This window comes from Myxocyprinus asiaticus, chromosome 2, assembly GCF_019703515.2.
Source record: "Myxocyprinus asiaticus isolate MX2 ecotype Aquarium Trade chromosome 2, UBuf_Myxa_2, whole genome shotgun sequence".
Classification (NCBI taxonomy): domain Eukaryota; kingdom Metazoa; phylum Chordata; class Actinopteri; order Cypriniformes; family Catostomidae; genus Myxocyprinus; species Myxocyprinus asiaticus.
This window is the reverse complement of record NC_059345.1, coordinates 59,035,407-59,056,656: the sequence shown is the minus strand read 5'-3', so window position 1 is coordinate 59,056,656 and position 21,250 is coordinate 59,035,407. Positions and strand designations below refer to the sequence as shown.

At 37.3% G+C, this 21,250-nt stretch overlaps 1 protein-coding gene across 5 annotated transcripts in view; it reads right to left on the bottom strand.

The window, feature by feature from the left end:
* Positions 1–21,250, bottom strand: part of LOC127450404 (DENN domain-containing protein 4C-like) — a 124,491-nt gene that overhangs the window by 23,148 nt on the left and 80,093 nt on the right. For 3 of the 5 annotated variants that reach the window (XM_051714498.1, XM_051714508.1, XM_051714535.1), the window contains exons 16-25: positions 18,161–18,293; positions 14,625–14,831; positions 11,700–11,828; positions 8,523–8,670; positions 6,744–6,893; positions 6,165–6,296; positions 5,807–5,944; positions 3,079–4,166; positions 870–1,059; positions 324–430 (exon numbers count right to left, since the gene is read on the bottom strand). In XM_051714498.1, the coding sequence (XP_051570458.1) occupies positions 324–430; positions 870–1,059; positions 3,079–4,166; positions 5,807–5,944; positions 6,165–6,296; positions 6,744–6,893; positions 8,523–8,670; positions 11,700–11,828; positions 14,625–14,831; positions 18,161–18,293 (2,422 nt within the window). The remainder of the gene's footprint in view (positions 1–323; positions 431–869; positions 1,060–3,078; positions 4,167–5,806; positions 5,945–6,164; positions 6,297–6,743; positions 6,894–8,522; positions 8,671–11,699; positions 11,829–14,624; positions 14,832–18,160; positions 18,294–21,250) is intronic. The other 2 variants (XM_051714517.1, XM_051714526.1) reach the window with 1 other exon arrangement.

Here is a 21,250-nt window from a genome sequence, read left to right as displayed (position 1 = left end):
AAAGGATTGAAATATTGATCTGTTTCTCACCCAAAGTGATTGTAAAAATCATTTAACCACTGTAGTCGTGTGGATTACTTTTATGCTGCCTTTATGTTATTTTTGGAGCTTCAAAGTTCTGGCCACCATTCACTTGCATTGAAAGGACTGACAGGGCTGAAATATTCTTCTAAAAATCTTTGTTTTTGTTCAACAAAAGAAAGAAAGTCATACACATCAGGGATGGCATGAGGGTGAGTAAATGATGAGAGAATATCCCTTTAACTAGGAGCAACTTAATTCTGCGGTGATATTCTGGTATCAGCAGGAGGCGCTGTTCTCACCTCTAAAGCACAATTCTGGTAAATGCTGGAGGTGCTGGCGTGATGAGAGGAACTGTGTTCAGACCTTTCCGAGTCTGCGCTTCTCATAGACCGGCCAGGAGTCAAAGCTGTGGCGAGACAGAGAGAGATAGAGAGATATATATATAGAGAGAGAGAGAGAGAGAGAGAGAGAGAGAGAGAGAGACTGTTTTTCAATAAAGGAACAGAGTGTACAGACTGTTAACATAGCAATGACATCACATTGTCTTAAAAGTACATTTTGTTTCTAGAATTTTTTTTTTTTTTTTTAAATCTTATTGATGCTAAGACATCAGATGCAATGTCATTTATGATGTGTTTGTCAAAATGGAGTTATTACGAAATCAGGATTCTTAGTCTATGATCTGTCCTATGATAGATGGGTTTGACTCAACCATGCTTAGTTTAATTGAAAACAGAGTAAGGCTTTTGCATAATCCATATTTGGCTGGACAATCAAAACTTTTGAAGCCTTTTTCTCAGTTTCAGTGCTAGCGTTGTTACTGCGTTTTAGCTTTGTACGCTTACGTGTTGGCAGCTGACCACGGCCGGTATCACTGCTACCGCTGCTGCTGCCCAGGCTGGTGTTGCTGCACGTGAGCCCGTTTGATGCCAGGCTGGGCATCAGACCTCTGGGGGTGTCTGTTGTTCCCTCGGCAGACAGCAACTGTTCTTCCAGCCTGGCTGGGAAACCGTCCCTGGGCAGGGAGTTCTCATCCTGAATCACACATATATTCAAAATATAGTCAAGACTGGCATAAGCAGAACATGAATTGATTGCATATTAAACAGTCAGGCATGCCAGTTATTTTTCATAGTTGTCTTCAATAAGTCAATTAGGGTGACCAGATGACAATGACAAAAAAAACGGGGACCCGGGAGACCCCATCTACCCCCAGTGAAAAATAATTATCTAAACCTTCATACTGAATACATATGTTGGCTAGAATAAATATAATAACAAATAATCAACTACAAAATTAAAGAATTAAGACCTGATGCATGCAACAGTTACAAAAACTGTGAAAATGTAATTGATGTCACTTGGCTCATTCAAAGGTGTATGGATTCTGTAACGAGGGACAAAAGTGTTCAAATTTTTATTGTGCAATTTGATTAACTTCACCTCTAATGTGCGGCACTATTAATATAACACCCAATCCTCCTCGATATTGGCTTCTAGCAGGTGAGGAGACTTTTTTCCCCCTTAGATAGCAGCAGTGGTGGGAGGGGGTGGAGGTGAGAGAAGTTTAGTGCCGGGAGCTGCCCTCAGAAAATTACACCACTGAAATCAAATTGCATGATAAAGCAACTGTTTCGTTACTCTCTGCTGTTTCCTCATGATAGAAAAGCGCAGCCATGTCAATTTAAAACAATTATTTAAAGCAATCAAACTATAGTTAAGAATAATTATCAGGACAAAAGGCATCTTGACTGTAACTCCGTCGGGTTGTAAAATCGGGACTATCTCAGTTTTATCGGGACGGATGGTTACCCTAACTTCAATAAAGTTAGAACACTATAAAAGGTACTTATATTTCTTATATGCTTATAAATCAATCCAGCACTGAAATCCAGTTGGATGAGTCACATTCAAAGCCATTGCAAAATTGCAGATATCCTCACAGCTTTGACTGCACATCAATAGAATTGTACAGTTGCCCCACAAAGTCTGTACACTTTTGCAACACTTTGTATGAACGTCTTGGATTAGACATCAAATGTCAAACATCTAAAACAAAATGTCAAACCAAGTGGCATTTAGTTTAAAGAAAGATGGCACAGGCACACTGTTCTAGCAAAACACTAAACAAAAAGTAGTTTGTGAGGTTTAAAAAAAAACAAATTAATATACTGTTAATATACTGATAAAATGTATGGCAACATATGTGGGCGGGACTAAGTTGTGAAATTTTAAATAACACCAGGGCATAGAAAGTCCGATTTTTTTAAATACAATTTTTTAAGACAATACAGACATTAAAGCTGATTTTCTGTAAAGCTGCTTTGGAACAATGTGCATTGGGAAAAGCACATATAAAAAAATGGTACAAATAAAAATGATTTGACTTGATTTTACTTTTATGTAACAATTTTTTATTTATATTTACTTTGGCAACAAAATCTCAATGTTCTCTTTTTGCACTGTCAAACAAACAAGTGATAGCCAGTGCATAAGCATTTTACAAATCAGACATTAGCATAATTAATTCTGATACAAGTAAGGGCCAGCATCGTCCAATTATTGCCAACCATATTAAAATAAAATTATACATTATAAATTCTGAATCTATGTACTGATTCCCATTGTCTCATGTCTGCCAACCACACTGAGTGGTTCAAACATCATTTGCAGTATGAAACTGAACTTCTGACAGGAAGTTTGGATTGAATGCACTTAGCTTCATAGGAAAGCTATAGGATGCACCCTTGCTCCCTATTTAGTGAATGACAACCTCCAGTGTGCTGTATGTCTGCACTGGTCTCAGAACAGTTCAAAATGCAATGAATTTTCATCCAAATAAAGTCTCTGAAAGCAACATTTATTTCTCAACGTGAAAATTAACAGTAAATAAAGGATTTCTAATGAAAATCTTGTGCTATTGTAAACCTTGTGCTTCGCCTGATAGTATATCCTTACATAAGCCTGGAGTGGCCTACGGCACCTGTGCGGTTTGTCTGCATCATGATCTCTGATCAAAAATTTCCCATGAAAACCTATCAGTCTTTCACTCACCTCATCATCAGAGTAGGAATACGCTGAGGCCACTGCATCCCACATCTTACTAGCTACATTGGCTGCCTGCTTCATGCCTGACTTCAGCATGTCCACTTTAGGGCCCGACAGCAGCGAGTCCATCTTAATTCCTGATATGGAATTGATGACAGATCCCAATGAGCTGCTCTGTGACGACTTCACAAGTGCGGTCAGCGATGATGACCTTTGACCGGCAGAGCCTGGGGTCTTGGGTGACTTGACAGTGAAAGTCTTAGAGCGTGTGACAGCAGGGCTTCGTTTTGGAGTCTCCGTTGAACTAGGCCCTTTGACTGGGCCAGCTGGAAGGCTCGATCTCCTTTCCAAAGGCTGCTTAACTGCTGGCGAGTCCAGGCAGTCACCCGGTTCACGGTTTGCCCCCTGTTGCAACTCCATGCTGGGGGATTTCGCACCTAGTGGACTCTTTAAGCTCATGTACATCTCGATTTCATCGGCAAGATTCCTTGATACCACAGCTGGAAATGGGCGCGTGGACTCCTGGCTTTGAATGGAGACTGCATCCTCAGTTTCCGAAGCAAAGAGCGAGAGAGGATCCGCCCCCACCTCAACATCCTCCCTCTCCACCGCTTTAGAGGAGGAGCTGCCAATGCTTATGCTCCGCCCATCTCCTTCACTCCCTGGGGGTGTTGTCACCTCCACCGAATCTTCATCTTTTCTTTGTTCTTTTACATGTACCTCAGAACATGTTTCTTGATCTTCATGTTCCTCCTCCTTGGGGGCAGGGCTTAACATAGGCTCTGCCTTAAACTCCTTAAAGGGAGGGACGGTTGCAGAAGGTGGAGGGGTGAGGCTGCCAGGGAACGCGGCAGCGAGGATTTTTACGTCAGCACCCATATGATCTACGCTGATTTCCAGACTGCCCTTCTTTTGTAGCATGCCGGCTTTGCTCTCCACGCTGAAACTGCAGCTGCGCTCCGCAAACGCTTTCACTCTCTGCTGTTGTGCAGTCTTCGAGACTGAATCTGAGTTGGTGGAATCGTTCTCCACAGGCAGGACTATATCTTCACTCTTTTTGCGGGGCATGAAGAGCTTGCCTGTGCTATCACCTGCTGGAGATATAAGAGAGATTGAGAGAGAAAGGTTGCTGATTTCATGATGATAGCCCTTAAACAACAATATGATATGACTTATGTTATGTTCCATTCAACGTGGAAAGTCAGAACTTTCTACTTGCAGGGTTTCCACCCCATTTCCACCACAAGTTCCGTGACTTTCCATGATTTTTCCAGCTGCTTGGATTACTTGAAATATATTTTTTTAATTATTTACAAAGACCGCACTCATAAAGAGAAATTTCCAATCAATAAAATCTTTAGAGTGTATTTTAACTTAAAAAAATAAATAAAAATAAAAATTATAATAATTATTATTATATTCACTTCAGAAATGTTCTTGACTTTTTCAAGCCTTGAAATCCCTATTTTAAAATTCACTGACTTGGAAAAGTGCAATAGATGGTAATTGAAGTTGGACTTTGAAACTCATGCCAAAATCCACAATTTCGAAAAAATATATTTTTTTTATAAAAGTGTTACTAAAAAATATTTAAACATAATGGGATAGTTCATCCAAAAATAAAAACTCATCACACCCTCATGCCATCCCAGATGTGTATGACTTACTTTCTTCTGCTGAACGCAGATTTTTAGAAAAATATCATAGCTCTGTAGGTCCTCATAATGTAAGTGATTGGTGGTCAGAACTTTGAAGCTCCAAAAAGCATATAATGACTCCAGTGGTTAAATCCATATATTCAGAAGCAATATGATAGGTATGGATGAGAAACAGATAAATATTTAAGTCCTTTTTAATGATAAATTCTCCTCCATGCCCAGTAGGTGGCGATATGCACAAAGAATGTGAATCGCCAATAACACAAGAAGAATGTGAAAGTGGAGATTTTATAATAAAAAAGGACATAAATATTGTTCTGTTTGTTACCCACATCTATCATACCACTTCTGAATGTATGGATTTAACCACTGGAGTTGTGTGGATTACATTTGTGCAGCCTTTATGTGCTTTCTGGACCTTCAAAGTTCTGGCCACCAATCACTTGCATTGTAAGGACCTACAGAGCTGAGGTATTCTTCTAAAAACCTTAATTTGTGTTCAGAAGAAAGAAAGAAAGTCATACACATCTGGGATAGCCTGAGGGCGAGTAAATGATGAAAGAATTTTCATTTTTGGGTGAACTATTCCTTTAAGAAGTACTTGAAGTTAAACAGTTATGGTAAACTAACACTATAAGAAAAATAAAATGTATTAATGAACCAAAGTTTTTAGATGACAGTATATTACAATCAAATCTGTTTAGCAATCTTTTACAAAGGCAGGTGTTTAAAACACAGCAATTGTTCTGTTGACGACTCCGCACCTGCAAAACAAATGTTAGCACTGCCATTTTGTTTCTTTATATGTTATCTTCAGCGCATCGGACAAAAGAGCATTGTATGGATGGAAGTAGGAATATTCCACATCCGACTTCGGATGAAACACAACATTAATAATTGGTAATATGCTATGTTGTGAGAGAACATATACCAATACCCAGTGAATTCAACAGAGTCTTTCTGGACTGTCAACTATCTTTATTCGTACAGACAAAAATCTTCCCTTTTTTTAGTCAGACAATAACAATATTGTTCACTGTAAAACAAGTTAATAGTGCACATTTCCAGTGACTGACCGGTTTCGCTGCCTGCACTGCAGTCCAAGTTCCCAGTGGACAGTTTAACAATGTTGGCACCAGGAGGCGCTATCTCAGCAGGACTGAATGGCTCAGTCACAGCTACAACACTGTCCACAGAACTAGCAATATCATCCCCTTAGAAAGAGATAAATAGAGAGAAATTATTCCAATCTCAGAGAAATTATCATAGACTACTGACAGCAGTGCATAATGCAGAATCAACCATATTTAAAAACTACACAACTATAGTATATATAGATTAAATATAAATGAAACTGTCATTTAAGGTTAGTCAAATAATTGAACATAAATACAACACACATTAAAAGTAAAATACAATAATGGATTCCAGTACCATTCTGTTTGATCTTGCTGGCTTTGCTGCTGCTGGTGTGGACGCTGGACAGGGAAGCAGAGGTTATAGGTGCATCTGTTAGGTCCTGTGGAAGCTCATCCTTTGATCCATAACCCTGATCAGACTGACCGCCTTAAGAGACACAAAACATGCTTAGTTAAATATTTATAGTGGAGTCCAAAATCTGGCATGTAAAATCTAAACCAATAATTTTTTTCAGCAGGAAACACTGTCAGAGTATTTTATTACAGTTTTCGGTCCGTATCTGCAAAAAATTGCACGTACATGAACCGTTAACTGAACCGAAAGTCATACCGGTACCCAACCCCTATAGCTGATACACCCAGTCGTGTAGTGTGCGCACCACCTCGACCAAAAACAAAAGACAGTGAGAAATTAGGTGTGCACAGGGCGGTGACTACAAGTTGTGTAGTGTTAGAAAAATGCTAAATAGAAGCATTTTCACTAGTGGTCTCAGACTTTAGGTCTCCACTGTATGTAAGCACATCAATTTTAATAGAAGTTCTGCTAATTATTACTGACGTGTTTAAGGACCTCAGACATACAGGGCTCCAGTACCTGTACTAAAGTGACTGTCAGTAGCGTTCTCGACTATAAGGCTTTGGGAAAAGAGAGTGGGTTCCTCCACATTAGTCTCATTTGAGCTGTCTGCACTGCAGTGACTCAGTCGGTCTCCATCACCACCAGCAACTGTGCCAGCTAATACCTCTGTTGAAACACACACACACACACACAGACACATACTCATTTTAGAACAGAAGATCAAACTAAATATTAGTAACTTCACTGTAAATTTGATGTCTTAAGTCTTGACTTGTAGTACAAATCTAGAGTCCTAAAATTAATTTCATCAACATCTATAACCTTCAAGAGATCCTTATAACTTCTACTTTTGTGTTCCACGGAGTAAAGGAAGTTCTGTCATTATTTACTCCCCCACATGTTGTTCCAAACCCATGTGACTTTCTTCCGTGGAAAACAAAAGGAGATGTTAAGCAGAATGTTCAGTCTCAGTCAGCATTCACCAGCACACTAGTATTCCATGTTAGTGACCAAGCAATGTTGGTCCTTTCAATACCAATGCCAGCATTTGTCAAAATATTGGCCATGGACTGGCACCGGTCCATGTCTACTGGTGCACTTTAGTCTGCTCCTTCACTGTAGGTAAACTACACATTGACATAGTGACTGTTTCACACTCATTTGAATTCGTTACTTTCACAATTCTGGCTGGCTTGAAGCAGAGCATATTATTCTTACAATTTAGCAAGATGAGAGTGAAAATGCTGCTTCAATTTAATTTCACATTTCTTTCTAAATCCTAAACCAAAGTAAAATCATTTACAGGTAGAGAAAAGAAAAAAGAGGGAGGAAATAGCAGTTTGTATGAACAATTCTGACTTATTAGATTTTTTTAATGATATAGATTGATAAATTATGAGACCCTCAGTCTATGAAACTGCTGAAAAAAAGAAATAGCAAAAAAAAAAAAAAAAAAAACTTGAGCCAAAATGTAACTTTTTTTTCTTATTTTTCTGATTTTACATTATATATCTCAGGGTGTAAATAAAGTAGCACCGAAAAAGGTAGCTTTGCTTTGTTTCCAATCATGACACCTGTAACTGAGTAAAATTTTGTGTTGATATGACAAAGCAATCAAAATTTATAGCATTACAAATAGAATTTATCCTAGTGTCCAAAAACAACTCCAAGTGTCCAAAAGCCTCTCCAATCAAATAAAACATAATTGTATATAAGAACTAATTACACATGCAAAAACAACAATGATTAAAGTTATGCTCTCTCTCCAAAGCATGCAGGCATGAGTAACGAGATCTCATTCAGTTCTATTCTTTGTCATTTGAGCCATCATTGAGTCTGTGTCATGTACTTCATTATTGAGTCTGCACCATCTCCTGGTGGCCATACTGCATGTAATTAGAGTGAACAATCCCCTCTGCCCATATTTGGATGACTTCCACCTCTGGTTGCAGCGATCTGAATCCTAATATGATTGGTTTAGCATTTCATGACACTGAACAATGTACTACATAATTTCAGATTAAGTTATCTAATCCAGGAAAGCTAACGTGTTCTTAGCCAGAACGCACATTATGTGGCCATTATCGCAAAATAAAGCCAGACAGGGTGATCAGAACATAACACTAGCAAAATGTAGAAGATTGGTTGCCACTGGGACAACGGTCAATTATACAGTTTAGCGGTCATTATACAAAAATATCCAACCTCAGAATGGTGTGATTGACCAATCAGAATCAAGTATTCCAGAGAGCCGTGTAATAAATATATTTCTACATCTGTGGTAGGAACTTGAACCTGTGGTTATCAGAGAAGGTCCTTTATGAAGAGCTGTCCCACGCAGTGCCCGTTTAAACTGCACCACTCCTCGCACCAGGTTCCTCATTTTGGTCCACATGAAGTGTCCACTGCGGTTACGGCTTGGCCAGGGACTTTCCAGCACAGCCTGGACAAAACACAGCCAATCACAGGTCAACATAACAACCTGTTTCTTCCATGGCAACACATTAAAGCCTTTAATGTTCTCCTTTATTGGAGCAACAAGGACCAAATACTATTATGATGGGAAATATTCCTGTAAATATTGATATAAAGTTATGTGAGAAGAAAGTTTAAAAAGCTTTTTAATTTGTGTGACCTCATTTCCAAAAACATGAGAACTGCTGAATTTTTGAGTGGAAGAATCCCACTAGTAAATGAAAAATCATGAAAATGTTTATTTTGCACTTTTGTAGTTTGTCCAACTAATTTATCTATTAATAAATCATAGGTTGTTAGTTATGAAGCACCAGAGTGTTTCACCTCAATTTGACTACCTTTTTAACCTTTTAATCAAATTTAAAATAGTCTCTCCAATGACTGAGAGATCTTGAGCAGGGAAAAAGCTATATGGACAGCTCAAAACGATGAAACTAGGAATGCACCAATATGGAATTTCTGGGTCGATACCAATTACCAATAATTGTTTAATTTTTTATCTTTTTAGCCTAAAACTGCTAGCTAATTCATTAAAAGTTGCTCATTTAAAAAAAAAAAAAAAACACTTAATTGCTGCTTTTTAAGGTTTGGCAGATGTAACATGAACCAGAACTGTACCTATATTACAGATGTATGCTGATTTAAATGAGAAATAAATGACAATAAAATAAATGCCTATTTACATGAGTATTTATAGTAAACCTGATGAATCGCTAAAAGGGAGAGAATAATGAACAGCTGTAATAATGCATTAAACCAAAATAAGGTGATGCATTAACAGCATTAACAAACATTAAACAACAAAATACACAATACAAACACTAATCTTTGTATACATGGTGTAATATTTATACCGGCAGCCAGACTGTGTGTGCAGTGTGTGCAGCGTGTGCATTGCGCACATGAACGTCTTATTCACAGACGCTTGTTAGAGTGCTCATCAGTGACAGTTTAATTGTATTACTTATGAAATATGAACATGAAATGTGAACACGGTAATCAGAATGGGAATAGGTAATGTACAAGCACATTCCTTTCACTCTCAAACTAGTGTTTTTAGCCATCTCATATCACTCTGTGAGAATTATTTCAAGATCTATGTGCTGTGTTACTTTGTGTTGGGGCTTGTTTTAAACATAATGCTTTGCTGTAAGTAACGATGTGCTATTTTTCAAATTCTGTTTATGTTTCATGAAGTAATAGGCAAAAAGATTGCCCCCAAGTAACATACATTTATGATTTGTTGCGTTTGCATTAATCGAATATGGGAATGAGAAATGCGAAATGGCATGTTGTTAATAACAGCAGATTTTCCCAATTAAAACCAGACACAAAACAACGTAACAAGGTGCAGAGATGTTGAAATAATCCTCACAGAGTGACATGAGCTTGGCTATCACTGACAGATACACTGTGTGTGCTCACGTGCACTATCACTACAGACTACCTGAGTCCCTGCCTGAAAGAGAGAAGCCACAGGCAGTCAAGAGATTCTAAGCCGCAAGCAAATAAACCGTAACAAATGATCTGTGAAAATATAGGCAGTAATTCCACTATCGGCGCAGTAATATTATTTTGATTTTTGCCGGTTATCGACCGATTATATTAAATGCCAATAACAGGGAAAAAATAAATATTATCATCGCACCGATATATTGTGAAACAATGAAACAAAATGAAACAAAATGTTTGACAGCTGTTTACACAAGCTTATTCAGTAAATTATTCCCGGAATGGAGCACAAACCGTTTGTAATAAAAGCAAATATTGTGTAACAAAAAACATTATCATATAATATTAGAAACTGACATAGTTACATTTGCAAGTCCAGACAGAATCTGCAGAATTTTTAACTGCACTGAAGAACTTTATGACAGAAGTTCTAATTATGCAGATATGGGTCTGATATAATTGTTTCATATTCATTTTTGAGGTATTATACACAATAATTTTACTCTATATATGATACGCAGGCTTCCAACTATTTTAGACAAAACACATTTCCATAACCTTTCCAGTCATTTGTAATTAATGGATAGTGATTTTTACAAATAATTCAAATTCAGACCAATTCATTAATTAATCATCCAGACTAATTTTAATCTGTTCTGTGATTCACTGAGAAGAACAGACTCGAAAAGAACAATTTGCTCACAAATTGGACATCACTGTGGCTTGTAAGCAATTTAAATAAAATATAGCTGATCAAATATTTTAAAGCAGAGTATAACTAGAAACATTTATATTTACCGTAGAAATGTCAAATTCCCAGATTTTACTAATTTCCAAGAAATTTCCAAGCCTGGAATACACTATAAAAAAAAAAGAAAAGCCCTTATATTTCCAGGAGAGTCTGCGCCATCTCCTGGTGGCCATACTGCATGTAATTAGAGTGAACAATTCCCTCTGCCCATATTTGGATGACTTCCACCTCTGGTTGCAGTGATCTGAATCCTAATATAATTGGTTTAGCATTTCATGACACTGAACAATGTACGACATAATTCCCGATTAAGTCATCTGATCCAGGAAAGCTAACGTGTTCTTAGCTAGAACGCACATTATGTGCTGTGTGATAATGTGGCCATTATCGGAAAATAAACCCAGACGGGGTGATCAGAACATAACACTAGCAAAATGTAGGATACTGGTTGCCATTGGGACAGCGGTCAATTATACAGTTTAGTGGTCATTATACAAAAATATCCAACCTCAGAATGGTGTGATTGACCAATCAGAATCAAGTATTCCAGAGAGCCGTGTAATGAATATATTTCTACATCTGTGGTAGGAACTCAAACCTGTGGTTATCAGAGAAGGTCCTTTATGAAGAGCTGTCCCACAGGTTTTACAGGTTTTCTAGGAGCTTGGGAATCCTGGATACCACATTGTTTTTCAGAATGTGAGGATACTTCACTGTGGTCTTCACAGGTCTTGATAATGCACTGCACTGTGGTATAGAGTAATGTGGTAAGTGTTCATCAAAGGGTTCACTACCTTGTTGTAGTATCCATAAGTAATAGCGTTGGGTTGAACTCCAGCCTTTTTCATCTCCATTAAGACACGTACAGCCATGACGGGCATCCCCCACAGACCACACAACTGCATCACCACACGGTAGCACACCTGTTAACACATCAACTGCAGGGTCACACCAAGGTCTATAGACACGAGTAACTCTTTTCAGCTTGAGCAATACATAATGGACTCCAAGGGATGTTTAAATGCCAATTTAAACTTCCTTTCGTAAATAAAGTGAATGAGGAAAGCACTCAGCTATAGTCTCATCTTTCTATGACCTCATTTAAACCTGACATTAAAATCTACTGTATCTTGGGTGATCAGATCAGAAGTGTAAATACAGGTCAGAAGTCTAAATACAGGTGTAAATGAGGTCCAATGTGTCTTTCAATAACTCAAACCAACTTCAGAGGTGGTCAGGGATGCATGTGGAAACACAGTGTCCAGAATTAATACTCGCCAAGTGCTAAATACGAGTAAAAAGTGTCTCTGACAAGTAAATAAAATGCAGTTTTACTAGCCAGTTGGCCAGTTACTTAATTAGAAACTGTAACACAATAATACATGGTTTAAATCTAATAGTAAGAATGACAAATGGACATTCACTGACGTAAGTGACATGAGTGATTCAAATCAAACATTTACAAATGTCTACTAAAGTTGTGCAGCTTTATTCTCAGTGGAAAATGTACCATCTTAAGAATATTCCAGGTTCAGTTCAAGTTCAGCTCAGTCGGCAGAATTTGTGTCATAATTGATTACCACATAAATGAAGTTAATCTTATTTCTCCCTTTCTTTAAAAAAAAGCAAAAATCAAGGTTACTGTGAGGTACTTACAATGGAAGTGAATGGGGTAAATTTTTGGAGGGTTTAAAGGCATAAATGTGAAGCTTATGATTTTATAAAAGCACTTATATTAATTCTTCATAATAACACTCATGAGTTATTTGAGTTATAAAGTTGTTTAAATCATAGTTTGTATGGTCATTTTAGGGGTTTAATGCTTATGGCGTTACATGGTCATGGCAACGAAGTTGTAAATTGGATAGAACTTCACACAGAAAAGGTCAGTAAGTGATTTTATCACACTAAAATCATGTTAACACGCATAGCGTTTACATTTTGTGGCAAAACATTTGAAACAGTGAGCATTTTAACATTTACCAATTAGCCCCATTCACAAATTGTTGTGGTAATCAGCATGCCACAAATGCTTTCGATTTAGCTTAACTTATATTGAACATGGAATATTCCTTTATGATCTTTTTCCCCCAGAACTCCAAACATACACTGGCAGCCAAATGTTTGGAATAATGTACAGATTTTGCTGTTTCGGAAGGAAATTGGTACTTTAATTCACCAAAGTGGCATTCAACTGATCACAAAGTATAGTCAGGACATTACTCATGTAAAAAAACAGCACCATCACTATTTGAAAAAGTCATTTTGATCAAATCTGGATAGGCCCCATTTCCAGCAGCCATCACTCCAACATCTTATCCTTGGGTAATCACGATAAATTGCTAATTTGGTACTAGAAAATCCCTATATCAAACACAGTTAAAAGCAATTTGGGTCGTTAAATGAAGCTTAATATTGTCTTTTTGTTTGTTTTTGAGTTGCCACGGTATGCAAGAGACTGGCATATCTTAAGGTCAATATTAGGTCAAAAATGGCAAAAAAGAAACAGCTTTCTCTAGAACCTCATCAGTCAGTCATTGTTTTGAGGAATGAAGGCTATACAATGCTTGAAATTGCCAAAAAACTGAAGATTTCATCACAAAGATGTACACTACAGTCTTCAATGACAAAAGGACAACTGGCTCTAACAAGGACAGAAACAGATGTGGAAGGCCAGATGTTCAACTAAACAAGAGGATAAGTACATCAGAGTCTCTAGTTTGAGAAATAGATGCCTCACATGTCCTCAGCTGACAGCTTCATTGAATTCTACCCACTCAACACCAGTTTCATGTACAACAGTAAAGAGAAGACTCAGGAGTGCAGGCCTTATGGGAAGAATTGCAAAGAAAAAGCCACTTTTGAAACAGAAAAACAAAAAGAAAATGTTAGAGTGGGCAAAGAAACACAGACATTGGACAACAGATAATTGGAAAAGAGTGTTATGGATCTTAACCCCATTGAGCTTTTGTGGGATCAGCTAGACTGTAAGGTGCGTGAGAAGTGCAGTGTATATATCAAATATCCCTCACATAAAGCCATCAGAACGATATGACAAACAAAACCATAATTTGTCTTCATGTTTTATGACAAGTGCCGTTTTACCAAGAGACGGGTCATTAAGAGACAAAATAACTTGCGCACTGTGTCACAGATATGCAAAGAAAAAACAGCTAAATTATTCTACCATCATAGGGACAAAAACATATTTAATAAAAATTATGCAAAATACAGTTTCATTGTCAGTACGAATTATAGGTGGCTGGTAAATTTGATCAATTCAACCACTGGCATTGGCAGGTGTGGCAAAAGGTTTACATATTGGACTATGTGGCCATGTTAATACTAGGTGTAAATAGCAATCTGTCTCTTCATCATAATCTTACATTTGTTCATTTTGTACATCTACGTAAGAATATTTTCAATTCCGATTATGAGAATATTTTGCCAAAAGCCGCACAGTTCATGGCAGTCTCCCATTCATTCCTATGGGAAATTCTGCAAAGCTTGTCAGAGCAAGCAATGGTAACCAAGGAGGGCCAATTAAACATTTTTCTTTAATTTTTTTTAATTTATTTTTTTAAAGAAAATGTAACATTTAATGAAAAATAAATATTTAATTAAAAACAAAATTTGGCCAAATAATAATTAAAAAAAAGTATTATTTATTTGTGTAGGGGCCTGAGAAAAATGTTGCCATTATTGTTTAGCCCACCCACCTCATCGAGTACCTCCACCTCTGAGCTCCTCATCTTGAGCAGAACATTGAAGGCCTGCTGCATGGCTCTGGGTTTGGACTGCGCTGTTCGCATGCCAGCAGGAAGACAGATAAACCACAGACTGTAGCAGTGACTGAACAGACACTTCGCCCACTGGGGTGGATTGGAGTAGAAACGCTTTGCCAACTTGTAGGCCATTTTGATTTCCTGTGTGGAACAAAATGTCATATTTCAGGTTCTGAGATCACAAAGGGCAATTGAAGGGCATTCTCTGTTGAAACAACTTTGAGGTCCAAGGAAAAATATATGCCCTGTATATTATTAGAACAACCTGAAAAATCAAACCCTTTTATTACGTTTGTTCAACTGGGCAGTATTTTCCCAAGAAAACACTAATCTTAAAGAGATAGTCCACCCAAAGTGGAAAATTCTGTCAAAGTCTACTATTGTGGTACTTTTTGTCCATTTGGGAGCTTTCAGTGTATGGAAAAGAACAGCTTGGAGATTCTGCAAAACACTCCTTTTTGTGTGTGTGTGTTTTATTTATTATTTTTACATTTAAAGCAACATTAGAGTGAGCAGACAATGACTAATTTAAGCAATAAGGCATTATTGTGAAAATAGTCAAGGCTAGTGTCATAATATATATGTTAGCAAAATGAACATGGGTTTTGCATTATAGTTGTTACTGTATTGTGTCTTTTAGTATGTATGAAACACTGTATTGGACAATTAGCATCCAGGAATAGAACTATCTGATTTACTATTTTAATTTTGGGAAAGCTCTCCCTTTAAGCACACTTGCACACTCACATTGGATAAAATCCACATTTGTTGCTCTCTTTAAATAATATGCATTTCAGTCACATCTGACCTACTATCCTGATTCAGCATTCATTTCTAGCATCCATGAGGTTTCTGTGCACTTCAGAGTGTAATTTATTTAGCTATGTAACATAAGTAATGTGCATGATTTCACGAATTGACCCCAGCCCAACACCTCTGTCCAGCACACAGTAAAATGACCTATAAATAACTTAATACTGTTTATGGACAAATGGTGTTGTAGAGTATGTCCCCTTCTTACCCGTGTAGAATACACCAATATCCTGTAACACCATCTTGTCATGCGAATATGTGTGTTGCTATGTTTGCAAAAAGGGGTCAGTCTACAGCTGGAAACTGGTCTACATTTGTGTTTGTTCTTCCTTAAATAAGAATTCTCTGTGTTTGTATTCTCTTCCTTAGAACAATGTACAAAGAGTCTTTCAGCAGCTGGATGAAGAGCACCAAATAAGACAATAAATATCTTTTCAGGTCAATGGTTCTTTAAAGCAGTGGTTCTCAACCAGGGGGCCGGGACCACTAGGGGGCCTCAAGATGACTTAAAATTAATTTAAAATATTAAATATTAAAATAATCCAACTTAATTAAAATACAAAAAATACTTTAAGATGAATGTCCACAAATTATAAACAGACTCTTTCTGAAACTTCTAGAATAAAGAATTATCCATGATTAATTATTTTAATCAGACACGTCTAGTTTCGGGCGAGGGGGCCTTCAAATATTGTCTTGGACAGTGGGGGACCTTGGAGTCAAAAAGGTTGAGAACCACTGATTTAAAGCACAGCTCATTTTAAGTAATGTTTTTCCCTCCTGTTGAACTCTGAAGTCTGTTGATGTGTGCATGACACGTTTCTTCTTTTTTTTCGTACAAAATGTCTTGCATGCCAAAATAACACTAGGGTTTCCCCAAAGCACACTCAACACCAAAAAAAGCAACAGCTGTGTTTTGGGAAGTTACTGTGTGCATGCTGTTATATCAACTGATCTTAAGTTTACATTTAACCATTGCATGCACAGCACAAGTAAGAGCAAAGTGCTGCTTGACACAAATGAGTCAGCAGTTTTGAATTTTGCCTCCAAAGTTTCTCCGGTGAAGACAAATTTAATACATGTTGTGTGTAGCACTCCTCACACACCCTGAGTGCTTTCTTGAGAGTGAATCAATAGGCAGTAAGTGTCAAATGATTAAGGGATGATTCAGGGATTTTTCCACCTACATTTTTGTCTAGCGCCTAAAAGAAAGAACTCCATTTAGATAGAGCACTGACCTTACATCCTAATTTGCATACTATCCATCCTAAATATTATGCAAGATTAGAAATTGTGCCCAAATTTTAGTACATTGAAATAAATAAGCCAAAGTTGCCCAGAAAGATATACTTATTTTGGACTTGTTGATTTTTTAAAAGTGCACCTGTGCTTGTTGGCTAATGTTAGAAAGAAAGGAATAGCTTGTGATGGTTCTCTTTCAAGTTTTTGGGTTGAAAAAAAGTTTTTGACTGTCTGAACAGAAATTTGGAAATATATAAACTTAAAAGTCAAGCATAAATGAATTTTAAGGTAATGCGTTAAGCTAGATGCTAGTGCTTATATGTTACCAAAAACAGTATGCAAAAAAAAAAAAATGTTGAAGGGAGAAATGTTGAGTCTGTGGTATCTAGACACAATTTTATATGATAGTAAGTCCCAGTAATGGCATACTCTTTTGCTACACACTCAAAAGTATGTAAAACCTAAAAGTAAAAAAATAATAATAGCCTAATAATAATTTTCATGAGTTTCATTAAATGCAAGTGCTTGTATATTAATGCTGCATGTCAAAGGGGTCCCATTTTACTGGCTTACTCTTTTGCTTCACTCAAAAGTTTGTAAAACCTAAAAGCTAAAAAAAAAAAAAAAAAAAAAAAAAAAAAAAAATGACATTTTAAGGTAATTAGTTAAGCTAGATGCTAGTTTTTACATGCTAATGCAAACAGTATGCAACAAAAGGGTCTATGGTATCAAGACGTAATTTCACAACATGGTAGTAAGTCTCATTACTGGCATACTCTTTCTACACACTCAAAAGTATGGAAACCTAAAAAAAAAAAAAAAAAAAAAGGAAAAGTACATTTTTGGGTAATTAGTTAAGCTAGATGCTAGTTTTTAAATGCTAACGCAAACAGTGCACATCAAAGGGGTTTGTTGTATCAAGACATCATTTTATGCTGTGGACTTAAGTCCCATTACTGACATACTCTTTTGGTACACAATTAAAAGTATAGAAAAACTAAAATAATAATAATAATAATAATAATAATATATATATATATATATATATATATATATATATATATATATATATATATATATATATATATATATATATAAAACATTTTAAGGTAATGAGTTTATCTAGATGCTAGTTCTTATTTGCTAACACAAACAGTATGTGACAAAGGGGTCTGTGGTATCAAGATGCAATTTTATGACATGGCATAATGTCCCAGTAATGGGATACTATTTTTCTAAACACTCAAAAGTATGTACTTTCCCAGCACTATTGTTTTATTGCAGTGTAAGTAGGCAAATTTGGACGTAGCCCGAGTTTGGAACAGACTGAACGTCATACCAATTTTTCTATTAATGTGGTGGACGATAACATCCAAAACATGTGTATGTTCCATGGGTGAGATGAGAAACCTAACCTGTTTGGTTCTCTTGGCCAGCAGGGCGGGACTACTGGACAAACTGGCCCCTGCAGCACTAGTGCTCAGCGCTGGCCTCAGCTCTCGCGGACGATCAAACAACTCCAAACGCAAATTAGGAAAATTCTTATAACTGTGGGGGGGGAAAAAACAGGACTCCTATTTAGAAGGGGACACAATAAAAATACAGTACAAAACACAATATGGAAAATGTAGAGCCTAGTCAATACAGTATAGAAGGGAACACAATACAGTGGACAGTACTCTAGTGCAATAACAAACTTAATGGTAGCACTTTTCATTAGAGCAAAACAGTGCCCGCCCACTTTTTCAGCCATCTTCATTACAGAAATATTTTCAATTTTTTATAAAATTCTTAGTTTTTATAAAGTTCTAACCACGAACAAAACCAACCAGCTTCAAGATGATTCACAACATTACAAACTTTGATTTGAAGCAGAGACGTATTTGACAATTGCACAAAAGGCAAAGGTTCAAGATGTCTAATGTATAGTTAACATCTTTTGTTTTTGTAATTAACATTTTTATTGATTCATGTGCATATGACAGTGAAAAAAGCCTACTAATACAATCCCACCCTGACCCCTAACGAACACCCCTGTGGTCCCACATAACACACACACAATCCAAAAAAATAAAATAAATATATAAATATATAAATAAATAAATAAATAATATATATATATATATATATATATATATATATATATATATATATATATATACACACAAATAAATAAAATAATAAACATACATGATTAAACTACACTCTCCACATCCCCTCCCCGAGATTCCCCCCCCAAAAAAAAATATTTGTCCCATTTCTTAGCAAATAAGTCCCTCAACCCCAGCCTTCTACTTACCGCCTCTTCAAATGCAGCTACCCTCCCCATTTCCACACACCATTCCGAAAAAGAGGGTGCTCCATTTGACTTCCAACCCCTTAAAATTACTTGCCTGCTGATCATGAGACTGGTCATAACCCAGTTTTTTATATGATTGTCCCCTAAATGCATGAACGCTCCATCACCCAAAATACAGAGTCTGGGACAAAGCAAAACTTGAGTGTTCAAAACGTCGCACAAATACCTCTGAACCCTCAACCAAAACTCCTGGATCTTAACATACCCCCAAAAGACATGGGTAGTGTCTCCAACTTCTGACTGGCATCGCCAGCAAGTGGGTGTGTCTTTAAGACCAAGCCTATATAATCTAGAGGGGGGTCCAATAAAATCTATGTAAAATCTTAAATTGCATAAGGCGAACCCTTGCATCTCTAGATACAGACTTGACATTTTTAAGAATATTAGTCCACACTCCATCCTCCAATACCAAATTCAAATCTTTTTCCCATACTCTCTTGAGAGAAGTCAAGGCTCCATCCCCCAGACTCTGAATTAGTAGGGAGTAATACACTGATGCTTCATGGCCTTTTCCAAAAGCAGCAATCACCTCTCCCAAAGCACCTGCCGCTTTAGGGGGGTGCGTGCCACTCCCAAAAATAGTGCAGAGTAGGTGGCGAAGCTGTAAATACTTATAAAACTGAGATCTGGGAATGCCAAAATGCTGAACCAAATTTTCAAAAGATCTCAATACTCCACCCTCATATAGGTCACCAAGTGCATTAGCCCCCCTCACAATCCAATCTGACCAACAAAAAGGGGACTTATTAATACATAGTATAGGGTTCTGCCATATGCTCGAGGCAACATTTAAATAAATATCAGAATTAAACACTCTGGACACTTTTGTCCATATCGAGTGCAAATGCAAAATAACGGGATGCAACTTAACCTCTCCGGCTAGTTTAATCGAAAGGCTATGCAGTGGCGAGATAGGGGCAAGAACTTCCTTTTCAATACAAAACCAGGGAGGGGCCCTCTCAGGTGGAAGCGACCAATGAGCCAAATGTCTAAGACCGAACGCATAATAATAAAACAAAATCTTGGGTAGGCCTAGCCCTCCTCTGTCAATTGGCCTATGTAACTTATTGAAATTTAACCTGGGGCGCTTACCATTCCAAATAAAGGACTTCGCTATGCTATCAAATTGCTTGAAATAAGAGAGGGGGACATCTACAGGGAGAGACTGAAGCAGGTAGTTGAATTTTGGAATACAATTCATTTTAATAACATTAACCTTCCCAATCATCGATAAATGTAATGAAGCCCACCTGCTGACATCGCTCGAAAACCTTTTTATTAAAGGGTCAAAATTAACTAACTAAATCAGACAAATTTGCTTGGAATAAAATCCCCAAATACTTAATGCCCTGTTTGGGCCACTGGAAGGCGCCCGGCTGGAAAGCCGTTTCTGGGCAGTATGCTGTCAGCGCCAAAGCTTCGGATTTAGACCAACTGACTTTGTATCCTGAGAACTTGGAAAAGGAATTAATAATTCTGTGGAGGCAAGGCATAGATCTAGTAGGTTCAGAGACAAATAATAAAATATCATCTGCGTAAAGGAGAAGCTTATGCGCCGCACCTCCCGCTGTCACCCCTGGAAAATCACCCTCCTTTCTTATCGCAGCTGCTAATGGTTCCAGGGCAAGACAGAACAATAACGGGGAAAGAGGGCAACCCTGTCGAGTGCCCCTATCCAGAGTAAAATAATCTGAAATTAATCCATTTGTTTGTACCGCTGCTACAGGGTGTTTATAAAGTAACTTAATCCAACCAATAAATGTACTCCCGAACCCATACATTTCCAAAATCTTAAAAAGATAATTCCATTCTACCATATCAAACGCCTTTTCGGCGTCAAGTGAGATGGCAGCGACCGGAGATTGTTCATTCGCCACTGACCACATGATATTGATGAGATGCCTGATGTTATCAGAAGAGCTACGGCCCCGAATAAATCCCACCTGATCTATAAGTATAAGAGATGTCATAACCTTACTTAATCGGTTAGCCAAAATTTTTGACAATATTTTTACATCTAGTTGGATCAGGGAGATTGGACGGTAACTTTTATACTCGCTTGGATCTTTGTCCTTTTTAAGAATCAGACTGATCCGGGCTTGTGTCATGGTTGGAGGAAGTTTTCCCTTCTTTAATGATTCAGTAT